General features: G+C 52.0%; 3 protein-coding genes across 3 annotated transcripts; 1 reads left to right on the forward strand and 2 right to left on the reverse strand.

The window, feature by feature from the left end:
* Window positions 1-243: 243 nt before the first annotated feature.
* Window positions 244-2,639, reverse strand: HO173_002546 (uncharacterized protein; the record flags this gene model as incomplete). The annotated part of the gene is made up of 2 exons (XM_037304479.1): window positions 244-1,770; window positions 2,562-2,639. The coding sequence occupies 2 exons, from the start codon at window positions 2,637-2,639 to the stop codon at window positions 244-246; spliced, it is 1,605 nt and encodes a 534-aa protein (XP_037168572.1).
* Window positions 2,640-9,900: 7,261 nt separating this feature from the next.
* HO173_002547 (uncharacterized protein) lies at window positions 9,901-10,497 on the reverse strand (the record flags this gene model as incomplete). Its single annotated transcript, XM_037304480.1, has 1 exon — window positions 9,901-10,497. One exon carries the CDS (start codon window positions 10,495-10,497, stop codon window positions 9,901-9,903), a length of 597 nt encoding a protein of 198 aa, XP_037168573.1.
* A 210-nt stretch (window positions 10,498-10,707) lies between these two features.
* HO173_002548 (uncharacterized protein) lies at window positions 10,708-12,192 on the forward strand (the record flags this gene model as incomplete). Its single annotated transcript, XM_037304481.1, has 1 exon — window positions 10,708-12,192. The coding sequence occupies one exon, from the start codon at window positions 10,708-10,710 to the stop codon at window positions 12,190-12,192; it is 1,485 nt and encodes a 494-aa protein (XP_037168574.1).
* Between the last annotated feature and the right edge of the window lie 3 nt (window positions 12,193-12,195).

Consider the following 12,195-nt stretch of genomic DNA (forward strand, 5'->3'; position numbering starts at 1 on the left):
GTGCCCCCAGGGCGTATAAATACCGGGCACTTGTAGTAGACAACCAAAATGCAAGCAACACATGCATACCGCCAAATGCAATGTAAGATGCGCGAGAAGGGTATAAGTAGCCGGTCAGAATGCCAGATCCAAACATATAACACCACGCAAATGACAGGTCGCCATGGCACCCTGCATGAAATGAAAGGAAATGAAATCATCCTCGACGTTTCGACTTGTCCAATGGTAGAGACTAGAGCCTGGTCATGACTCCCGTTTGGGACTGCTTCGCTCGCTTAAATCCCGTGATGCATGCCTCATCTCCCTCATTTCTCTGTTATCCGACCCGGCCGCATGATGAGCTGGAGGGTGGCGTGTTTCAGCATGCGCCGAACTTCTGCTACTTTCGGCCTCGCCCTCTAGACTCTGTCGTCCACTCTCATGCGCTGCACGGGAAGAGCCATCGCTGGCCCTGGAATTTTGTCGGCGGCGTCGGCCAGAAGTGGAACCCGATGAGCCTTGGTGGTTGAAGGATGGTGATGTGTGAGAGGAGGGTGTTGGCGCGGGCTGGTGGGACCCTGTCGCTTTGCGCTTTTTGGGCGAAGTGGTGTACTCCGAGCGCAGGTGAGATCCTGGGGGTTGCGTGTTTGGAGATGTGTGCGCACTCCTGCCTGATGGTGTTCCTTGCTCCTTGTCTTTAGACTTGCCTTGCTCCCCGGGTGGTTGCCAATGATGAAAGTACAGAGGTGAAGAGGGTTGCTCTTGCTGTTGGCTTGTCTGCGTTTGCTGTAGAGGATGCTGGCCTGTTAATTGTAGAGCGGCGGAAGTTCCCGGAGTGGGCACATGTAGATCACCACCGGTGTTGAGACGAGACAAAGAGGACTGTGAAGTTGTAGGCCGTGGGTTCGATGTCGGTGGCGCTGCTTGTAGAGGTTGCTGTGACCTGACGCGCTCGCTGGGGAGAGCAGAGTTTGTGTATGAGGATGTGAAGCTTGCATTGGCTTGAGGCTGCTGCACTGGTTGTATCGGTGTCGTCTGTGCCGGCGGCTGCATTTGCTGCGCCCCGTAAGGATTCGGATTTGGACCGGTCAGGAGACGGGTGTCTCGGCGTTGTTCCGGCGAAGTTTGGAGTTGGGAATGTGCTGGCGGCTGCTGGATCTGGGCTTGGGCCTGAGTTTGGGCTTGCTGTTGCTGTTGCTGCTGCTGCTGTTGTTGCTGTTGTTGTTGCTGTTGTTGCTGCTGCTGTTGTTGCTGCTGCTGCTGCTGGATTTGGGTCTGCTGCTGGATAGTGAGCTGTTGCATGTAATGTTGGGCCCATTCCAGGCTCAATTGCGCAACCTGGCCTCCCCCAAGGCTGGCAAAGATCATCGGAACCATTGGTGGAGGGATCCCGCCTCGTAGAGATTCTTGTAGCATATTTTGTTCGAGCTTTCGCTGCTCCAACCTCAAGCCCTCTTGTCGAGTCTTTTCTTCTTCCTGTTTGCGTCGATCCTCCTCGGATTTGGCGTGTAACCAGGTTCGCATTGACTCGTCTTGACCGCCTTGCCATTGTGAAGGGGCGGCAGGCAGCGAAGCCAATGACAGGCCGGTTGTTTGTGGCGCTCGTTCGGGCAATGGCAGACTTCGTTCCATGGCTGAGGGAGGCGGCAGGCCTCGATGTGGTGTGCTCATTCTCCGGGGTTTGTTATCCGGTAGAGGAGGAAGAGAAGCGGACTTTGGGGGTGAGGAATAGTATGAGGAGGGAGAGCGTTGTTGAGCAGATGAAGCTGCATAGGGATTTGCAAACCCGTGCTGTTGTAAAGGTTTGAGTGTAAGCAACATTGGTGCGGAGGTGGAGGCTCAAGATGTCGGTGAGATAAAGTAAGAGTGGATTGAGCGAGAGTGTGGGATGATTTAAAGTAAGTAGGTACAACCTTTTTTGAGAGGAGTGGGCGGAGAATATAACAATCCGGAAGAAGAAGGTGCGGTGACCTTTTTTGTTTTTGTTTTTGTTTTTTTATTATTCACTTTTCAACGAAAGGTAAGGAGGAGTGAAAGGTTAATAGTACAATTGTAGCAAATTCTGGCAGTCCAATGAGAGGTGAGCAAGAGGCGTGTGAGAATGGGGTGAGGAACGGGTATATCTACCAAGTCAGGCAATCAAGACGCCGGTCGATGATCCGAAAGTAGTGTTGTTTTTGGTGGGAGGGATTTTGTCGAATGAAAGTGGAAAGAGGCTATGCCAGCACCAGCCGATCTTTACGCGCGTGGCTTTCAAGGTAGAGTAGGTAGAGTAAAGTACGGTAGGGGAGTCTACTTTAGATTGAAAAGGTTGGAATTAAAAGGATAAAAGGGTAAAGAGGTAAGTGCGAACGAGAGGCAAGAAAAAGATCGTCGAATGCGTAAGTATTGACGGTACGTGGGATCGGCCAATTCGGGGAGGGGGGGGGGAGTAAGGTAGGGAGGAGAGGGTGGGCTTGTGAGTTGTGACGCTTGTCCTAGGCAGGAACTATGTACGACCATGGGGTTTTGGCTTTGCAGCTTTTGGCCCAATCACTACATATCTACTTCCTTTCAGGCCTGCCAGTGCTTATTCTGCTTACCGTATCCTTCTTTTTCCCTACCCTACCCGGGAAGGTGGTGGAGACAGGCCCGGATTGGGCGCAATGTTGTTTTTTCATGTTTCGCGATGCGCCAGGCGGTCACAGGCAGGCAAGACGGATTTACAATTTCGATAGGTAGATAAAGTATGCTTGGCTACTCTACATCAAAGTGGTTTCCAGGGCTCATGCTCATGCTCATGCTCATGCTCCATCATTGGAATTTGGGTTGATTTTTGATTAATTAAGTTACCTATGGATCTTTCAGCTGTCCATTGGTCGACAAATGTTGCCTTTGGGATTCTTCCAAGAATTCTAAACTTCTCGGCAGCTTTCCGAACAGCCGGTCAAGCTTTGGATCTGCATGCCTAAAAGCCAACTTGAGCTGCGCATTCGGCTGTAATAATAGTAAGGTAGTGAAAAATGCTGAGAATAGTGAAAAAAATCAAAAGTGACACCTCAGTGATACATCAAGTGAAAGAGTAGGTCCTACCGATCCAACTACCACTACTATCTAACTACAGTAATACATCTCGCCTACCTTACCTTATGCATCCCATCTCACCCTGCAGTTGCACCCAACAGGCTACTTCGGCCCCCATTTCTGCCGGAATTGGTCCGCCCTTCTCTGGTACAAGAATTCATCTCACCTCAAGTATAATCCAAGCGACACTACTACCACACTCTTGGTCACCCGAACAAGAGTCCTGCACGCTGGGTGGACGCATATCGATTCTGGGTGAGATGGGTTACTGGGTTTCAGGAATGGGCACACAGTGGACGAGCAGATCGGTGGCTGTCGCGTCCCGATGGCTCAAGCCAGCCCGCACATTCATAACCTGGTCCACCATTTCTGACCGCGCCTGATGACAGAAAATGTCTCCTTGGGTCCGAAAAAGCCAACCGCCTGCAGCTGAGTGCATTGCATTCTGCGAATCCTACTCTTAGTCTCTACGACTGCATCGCTGCAGATGAGGAAGCGCAACGGATCTTGTTTAGCTGGAGCGCCAACCAATGACACACCGGACCTGCAGATTTCATCCTTCTCCTCCTTCTACAGCATGATAACAGCCAATTTCTGGCATGAAACCCACGGACAACTTGATTCCTTTTCCTCTTACTAGGAGCATCCCCAGCGGTACCCATGTTCCCCTGTTGGTTTACTCGCTCACATGGCTATGGCGACCGGAGTTCTGTCGATCCAGCTATCTTCTTCCTCATGTAGCACATCAAGCCGTATCGACCTACCCTTGGACCCAGGATGTCTTTTCGCTTCGAGGGAAGAGGAGACGCAGAAAGTGGAAAAAAGGGGTAAAGATCGCCGTTAGCCTTGGCATGTCGTGGCGTCCTTGTGTCCTTGCGTCCTTTCTCCGCCGCCACCGCTTTTATTGGCTTGCGCTAATGACAAGCCACACGGGAACCTTTCCATATCTGGTAGAATATGTCGCAAACCAACATGGCCTCTTTTCGGCACAGCCGTCGGCGACGACTAGTCACTTTTTCTCACCCTTGTCCGGTGGCTGCCTTATCGGATGGCTTCGGTCTTTTCCTTTCTAGCTTGGTCCTTCCCTTTCTGGCTTTCTTCTTTACGCATTCTACAACCTCCCAACCCCCTCGTGTTCCTCGTGTTCCTCGTGTTGGCGACTAATGCCAAATTTGTGAAACGAGATCGACACAGTTCAAGCCAGAAAGAACAACCCGTGGAAATGTTAAAGAAGCCTTGTGTCCGCACTCCGCATGTACCAGACCATCATCCTATGTATGATTTCATCCTAGGTATGATTAGGTGAGCAAGTGACATGAAATACGACCGCTAGACACGTGAGGGTTGCACAAAGACGAGGTCGAACTTCTCTCAAATCCTTAATAATAATAGCGAATGGGAAAGTAAGACCTATCGAGGGTAGGAGAATGGAACACAGATCATCAATCTGACATGATCGCATTTCGCATTCCGCCTACAATTTGCTCATTCTGAAGATGGGAGGGGAAAGCTGTACGACGCTCGTATCGTCAAGGCGCACAGACTTTTGGAGATTTTTGGAGATTTTTTCTTAAACAAGAATTCTGGCATCAACCTTTTTGGTTTGTTGCATAGGCGAGATTCTATCCTGTGTTACCTCTCTGTCTTCCAGTCTTTTTGATTGGGGAAAGCGATAGCCGCTCGCTGCAGGTCTGCAGGCTATACAGCCCAGAAGATAAGAAAATCCCTCACTTTTGGGAGCACAAATATCGTTGCTCAGAAATCTCAGCGCGGTGGTGGCGAGCAGGCTCGTGGATTCGCATCGGCCCTTTCCGAACTCTGTCGACGCCTCTCTTTGCGGTCCAAACCCTCTCGCCTTCTGCATAAATGTAATAAGCATTCGACTGGAAACCAAATTCTTCCACACCTTTCGTCTGGCGTTGTGCCAACTTCTTTTAGTTCGTGATACTCAGCTCATGCCCCGAGTCACTAAGCCGGCGTTCCAACGGGTTAAATCATCTTGGTAACTTCGAGCAGGGCCGTACCGTCAGAGGTATACCTCAGTGCGATCGATAGCACGACCATTCGCCGTTCACTTGTCCAGCCGCGACAGTGTTGGAAGCACTCTGCGCTTCTCAGCCATGATGCCAATTCACTACATCCCGCCACTGCAACTCAATTTCACCGCCTTTGCCAACCATTCAAGTCCATCGCGCGGGCAAAAGTTCATATGCAAGTACCAAAGTGGCCAGAACGACCGGACCGTCCAGCGAAAGCCTCGGGCGATCGGCCGCCCCGGCAAGAACACCAGAGCGACCAACACATTCGCCACCGTGGGGATCTCCCAACCTCCGAACAAACTTCTCACCTTCCGGCCAGAGTCCCCGTGCACCACAACCCCTCGTCCCACACCGTACTTCCCCCTCGCCAGGTCCGGCGTGCACGCCCCAGCGACAACCGCAACCCCTCCTGACGTGAAAACGCACAACCACCCGGCCGGAGTTACCTTCGAGCAGCTCTAGCAGGGGAGACGGGAAGGCGGGACCAGGCACGGGGATCCCCGCTCTGTGGTCCACAGTCGCTGCCACGAATACGATGGCTTGCTGCGGACTGCGGATGGGGGGATCATGTGCCGGGATACGCGATGGGTGCGGCGGAGGATGGCGAGGGTGGGATGGTCGTCTTGAGGGTTTGGTGAGTGGAGTGGGGGTAGTGGGAGAGGAACCCATGTTCTTTGAACGGTCCGGAGCGGGGAACGGTGTGTCTGGAGACTGCGAGATAGTTCTTGGGCAGAGCTAGTCATAGGGAACTTAGCGATATATAGATAATCTTGATACATACGTCGTGTTACAGTGCAGTGATGAATCGAGACGTTACGACGATCGTTCTTAGTGCACGAGAAAAGAATCACATGCTGAGCCGGCCGTACAAATGATTTACAACTGGGGTCAAGGAGTGTGCAAAGCAATCATGGTAACCCACGATCACGGAGCCGGACCCGAAGTGTGACGAAAGAGGAGCCTCGAGCCTCCTTCGACCGGCGGTAAAGAGGCGACTTGGAAACTAGCGACAGCATGGTAGTGGACGAGTAGGGTTGGAACCATCGCGATATCCGGCTACCTACCATTCCCACACAGATGATCTAAATGAACGTAGTCCAAGACATGAAAATAATTCTTCCATCGCACCCATCCCATATCCGGCCACCCTTCCCAAACGAAAGCATTCAATTGAACAAACTCCGAGTCATAGAAACAATCCCCGGTAACTCACGCGTAAAAACCCCATCCACGATCCAATGCGACGCACCGTTACTATACTCCTCGGTCTCAGATCCAGAATGAGTGCTCCAGCCGCAAGGGCCGCAACGCGAGGCGATATGCCAGCGAGTGGTCGTTCGGGGTCTCACGTTGGATATTGAAAATTTGAGAGCTTCCTCGCCGGAAGAATCGATCGGGTCCGGGTGCAGCAGCTCACGGACCGATTGTGCCTTCTCCGCTGAGACTTTCGTCAAAAGAGCGATGCGAATCGATGAGCTACGGAACGTAGACGGGGGTTCGCGCGACTTGGAAGCCGGGAGGAGGGCGCCGTTGACGCTGTGGTTTCCGGCGGGGGGTGTATCGGTATGCCATGCGTCCGAGGGAGCGGAGATTGTACGGGTTGTCATATCCATTACCATCATGTGATGGGTCATTCCTCCTACCTCGCAGCGGCAGCTTAGCTCCCTGTGTAAACGGTGCAGAGAGGAGGAAGGGTTTGAGAAGGAAGCTTCGCTTTTGCACCGTGTATTCGTTCTTGCCGTAGCAAGCGGCTGCAAATCTTTTGGTTAAGCGGGGGAGGAATGGGGAAGGGAGGGTATCTTGTGTACTCTACGTGGTCTTTTTGTAATCGAGCACAGTTTCCGAGTTGGGCATTGTGTCCGTACGGTAGTTAGTTAATCGAGTCAACCTGGAGTCTTAGTATGATGGCACGCCTGTTCAAGTAGCATCGCCAAGAATGAGCACTCACTCCGTCGAGATTAGCAAATGAAAGACTCGCAAACGCACCACGGTGGAAACATCTGTAGCTATTGCCCAAATCATGCCTCTCTTCTCGCAGTGACAGTGTTAGTATAGTCGGAATCGTAGCCATGGAACCTCGAAGAGCCATGTAGTCAGTAGTAGGGGCGATCCTTGCTGCCGCTTTTCATTCAGCTTAGGTTACTCCTTTGATAGACTTAGAGCGTAGCGTGCCGCACTGTCAGTAGGATCGCCTATGATGCGTTGGGTGTTCCATTCTGGAAGGAGCTTTGACGTGCTCCTCCTGAAGACCACCCAAACGCAGGCAGCTGCCTTCCGGGACTTTGAGTTTCGAAAGCATCAAGACAATGGGAAGGAGGGTCTGTAGACTTGCCTGTGTGAGTACAAGAAGGCATCTCCCACTTTTTCACTTTCTCTTTCTTCCACACCACTCGCTCACCAAACCTCTCCCTGTTGACCACCCTTCCGTTCTTCCAGTCATCCATCAGACTCCTCTAAACACTCCTCTATTGTGCAGCATCTTCATGGCATCCTACCAGTGCAGTGCATGCTTCAAAGCTTCTCGCTGTCGTCCATTGGCCGGTTTCCTGAGCCCATCTCTCTCGACACCAGAGCAGAAGCTGCTGCAACGGTGGTAAGTCTTACACCATAGTACTTGTACCTTCATGCAACAGAGGCTAACGGTTTCCTCTCCATCATACATCCTCTCCGCTATCATCACCTTCTACCCGGGACTCAGAGCGTATCGACGGCTTCCAAGACACAATCACCGCCGAGCACGGACAGAGAAAGGAGCAAGGACCTGGAGTAGGTATGCCGTCCTGGCTTGTCGTCATTGTCCAGATACTCCTCCATTGCGGGTATCATCCCTCGAATAGTGGCTAATAGCTTGTCACAGAAGCAGAACACGACGACGATCTTCGCTCTGCTGCCATCGGTTGTGATTCCGTCGTACTCGTGACAGACAATCAAAGGCCAGTGGATTTTCCTCGTGTACCCCGTTCGTGTGCTCCTATAGAAAGACTCACACTCTTTTATAGTTTTTTGATTTCCTTGTGATGAGAACGTAATGCAGGTAGGTGGATGGGATGGAGTGCTGGCCGGCCTTTGGCTGACAAAAGACTCTCTCCTTCAGATTCGAATCCGCTTGGAGGTGCGCCAACTTGAGTCGGACAACCAGAATTCCGGACTCGCGGAAGGGTTGCTGCCAGGGACTCAGAGCATGCCGACGGGCACGATCCCCGTAAGGATGGACGGTCAAAGGTGCAAGCACCTAGGACAGGTGTGCCGTCATGGCCTGTCATCATTGTCCACTAAAAAGCCAGTCGGCCCTTTCCCCCATCTGCAGCTGCAGGAATCGACTCGAAGGAACTCTGACTATGGATGATGAGACCCCGATTGCTTTCGGGGTGACCGGGAGAGCTGCTGGCCGGCCTTCAACATATTCCTGAAAGGCCAGTACTTTCTCCTTGAATGCCCCCGTGACGGACACATGCTTAATCTGAATTTTTGATGATGATACATTCATGTAACCTGAGGGGTCAGGAGAAATGCTGGCCGGCCTTTGGCTGATAAAGAAAGTTTTCTCCCTCATAGATTCGACTTCGCTTGGCGGTGCGCCAGTTTGAGTCCGACACCCAGACACTACCGTTTCCTCTCGAACCAACAGACTTCCACAACCCAGAACAGTACCCCTCCATCTCAAGCCAAGGGACCTCCACAATTCCCGGTACTTGCCCGACCGATGCCACAACTTGTGGTATCCGCCCAGACGACTTCAGCAGCTCACAGTATTCGCTCACTCAAATGATGTCGACGCTCCGGACTGCCCAATCAATCAACTGCTTCGTTGCGGCACTGCGGGGTGTTCGGTCGACTACTTTGTCAATGGAGGAGGCCAACAGAAGAGCTGCGAGGCTCCTACAAAGGTATCCATCCTTCTCTGAGTATGATGTACTTTACTGACTTAAGACAAAGGCTTCGAAATTATACACAACCAACACCAGGCTCGTGCCAATCCCTTCACTGTACGACATCCATTCCTATCGTGCAGCCCACACCATTGTTCTCGGGCGCCTGTCCTCTGTCAGCTTACCGTTCACCATTGTCGGGTCCTGAGAGCTTGGAAGAGGGCATTTGAGAGAGTTTTGGTAGGACTTCACGATCCTTCCATGGCTACCTGGAAAACAGCATGGGTAAAATTTTCCGCTTTCCGCTTTCTTCTCTTCCGGCGAGGTGAGCTGATAACAAGGCGTTCAGGAACGATTTACTCGTGTGACTGAGGCTACCTCGGGATTGAGGCTACCTAGTGGAAGACGAGATCGGAGTCGAAGCCAACCTGCAATTGGGTGAGGATGGAGGGTGGCGGGTCACAGGAATGTGAGGGTGATGCGGATTTCGAGACGTGGCTGATGGCATGTTGCGAAGGCACGATATGGGGAAGGAAGATAGTACGCAGTAACAGTATCATATTTAGAGCAATCACAACACTACATCAACCTCTAGAATTGAAGTCTGTCAAGCAGGAAGCTCGTCACCGTCAATGAAAAAGTGATGCCATGAATCTCCTAGCTAAAAGTCAACATCAGCGCTCGAGCCCACACATAGCGGAGCAAAGACAACCGTACTTATCTCACAGGAAATGCAGGCGAGCCCAGAGCATCTTGCTCTGAGAAGCAGCTGAATAGCAGGCATTGATTGTGTTCCGCATTAGGCCGGCTATCATCGCTCTCAATTCCGCCGTCTTTGAATCTGGTCCGCACCCACCACTCTAGACAAAAAATGTGAGTCAGAGTGCTTGTGTAAGCCGCGGAGAATGTTACACTGTTTGGAAACATGGACAATGTCACTGCGCGGTGCCTCAATCGTCATCGTGAATGATGACCCCAACATCTTCAGCAGTCGTAGCAGGTAGTTCATCCCCTGACTCTACATCCTGCTTCAGTCCGGGAAGAGTAACACGATCAAGCTTTGACATCCCATTCATGTTTCCTCCTTGGTTGTCATGGTCGGCCTCTCCGTTCCCATCCTTGCCCTTGTTCTTCTTCTTCTCCCTCCTCTTCCTATTCTTCCCCGTTTTCTCCTCATCCTTCTTCCTCGTCTCCTCCTTCTTCCTCTCAAACTCCTCATCCGCCTTCTCCCTCGCCACCTCCTCATCCATCATCTTCACCCTCTCATATTCCCTCCTCCGACTCGCTTTGTACACATGGAACTCCCCGCTGCCCGCTCCGGCGCTGGAGCCTTGGACGTTGGCGACAATTTCGGGAGGGGCGGAGAGGGTAGATTTCTTTGCGAGGGCGGTGGAGGAGGGGATGGGGATGTCGCGGTCGGGTTTGGCGAAGAGGGCGTCGACTTGCGAGGCTTGCTGTGTGACGGGGGTGAGGGCACGGCGTTTGAGGGGGCGTTTGGAGCGGGGATCGGAGGAGGTGGGGATGGATTCTGGGATGGGTTCTGACATTTTCGTGAGGTGGTAATTAGTATTGACAGACACAGTAGTCAGAATCCTCGATAGGAACTAGGGTTGCGAATTGAGAAAATACTTCTGCGGAGGACTTCGGTCTTATGAAACCGAGGATATCCCGTCCCACTGTCAACACATAACCCAGATTCACAACTAGTATTTGCTTTTATAACTCCAGTCTTTGAGTTGAAGCGACTATTCATAAGAATGGCAGATCCACTGTACGAGCTACTGGTGCCCTACTTCGACACATCTGCCTCTCCACGCCCGGTCCCCAGCGTATCAGACCAGGTCACTGCAAAGTACCTGAACCGTCTTTCCACGCTACCCTTAGCCTCTCTGACATCCACGGAACCTCAATCGCTGGCACAATCATCACATACGACTCTCTTATCACTGCAGTCGCTCTCAGCCAGATCGAATCCCGCTATAGTAGCATCATCAGACCATCTTTCGAGTCTACGTACAAGCTTACCACAGCTAGCGGCAGAAGCAGAGAGTCTGCGAAATGAGATACCAAGACTTGACGAGCAAGCGGTGGCTTTCTCGGAAAAATACAGCCGGAGTGCTGAGAATGAGGTGCTGGACCGACGGAAGAAAGCCTTGTTGATGGCCAGGAATGTGGACCGGCTGTCAGATATACTGGATCTGCCTACGCTACTTGCCTCTGCTATATCAACCTCTACGGCTCAGGGTGCTTCAAATGCGGCCAACTATGCCTCAGCATTGGACCTACATTCGCACATCAAGCGACTGCACCTGCTTTACCAGGACTCGGAGCTCGTGAGCTCAATCTACCAGCAGACAGAAGAGGCTATGCAAGAGATGACTTCGAATTTGATCGCAAGTCTACGCTCCCAGAACATCAAGTTAGCAGCGGGTATGCGAACAGTCGGATGGCTTCGAAGAGTAGCACCAGATTTGGACGGTAGTGGCGGTAACCGGGATGGTACGTTGGGTGCTCTATTCCTAGTCTGCCGTCTCGCAACTCTCGTCTCTATGCTCTCGGCACTTGACCCCCTCCGAGACCTTGCAGAACAAGAGACTGCGATACGCCTTCGAGAGAGCAACTCCACTACCAAGAAGACTACCAGCGACGCCTGGTCCGGCGGCCAACAAACGGAGCGCTACCTAAAGCGCTACATTGAGATCTTCCGCGAACAATCTTTCGCCATCATTTCAATGTACAAAAGCATCTTCCCCTCCGGTCCAGACTCTACCTCTGTCTCGGAAGACCTGGGCCTAAAGTTCAAAACCTTTGGCTTGAGAAGTGTGTCTGCACCTCAGCCTACCCCTCCAAGTCAGCAGCAGCAAGATCCTCTGTCGCCCCTACCATCTGCTCTTTCAACATACCCATTGCATCTGGTTGGCTTGCTCACGGAAACACTAAAACATTATTTGCCCAACGTGAGGGATAAATCATCCCGCGAGAGCTTGTTGACACAGGTGCTGTACTGTGCTGGAAGTCTGGGGAGGTTGGGTGGGGATTTTAGCTTGCTGTTAGCCGATCTTGGACAGGATGATGAGGATGCAAATGAGGACGAGGAAGATGGAGAGTGGGTGGAGGTGATGACGAAGCATCGGGTTCTGGCTGGGAAACTGGAAAATCTAGCCAGTGGTGGGGGGAGTGTCCGCGGTGGGAAGGCTTTTGGGTTGGGAGATGGGATGAAGTCGCCGAAGTTGAATGCTTAGATT

Source organism: Letharia columbiana (assembly GCF_014066305.1).
Source record: "Letharia columbiana isolate WasteWater2 chromosome Unknown Sc0000005_s0, whole genome shotgun sequence".
In the NCBI taxonomy this organism is placed as follows: Eukaryota; Fungi; Ascomycota; class Lecanoromycetes; order Lecanorales; family Parmeliaceae; genus Letharia; species Letharia columbiana.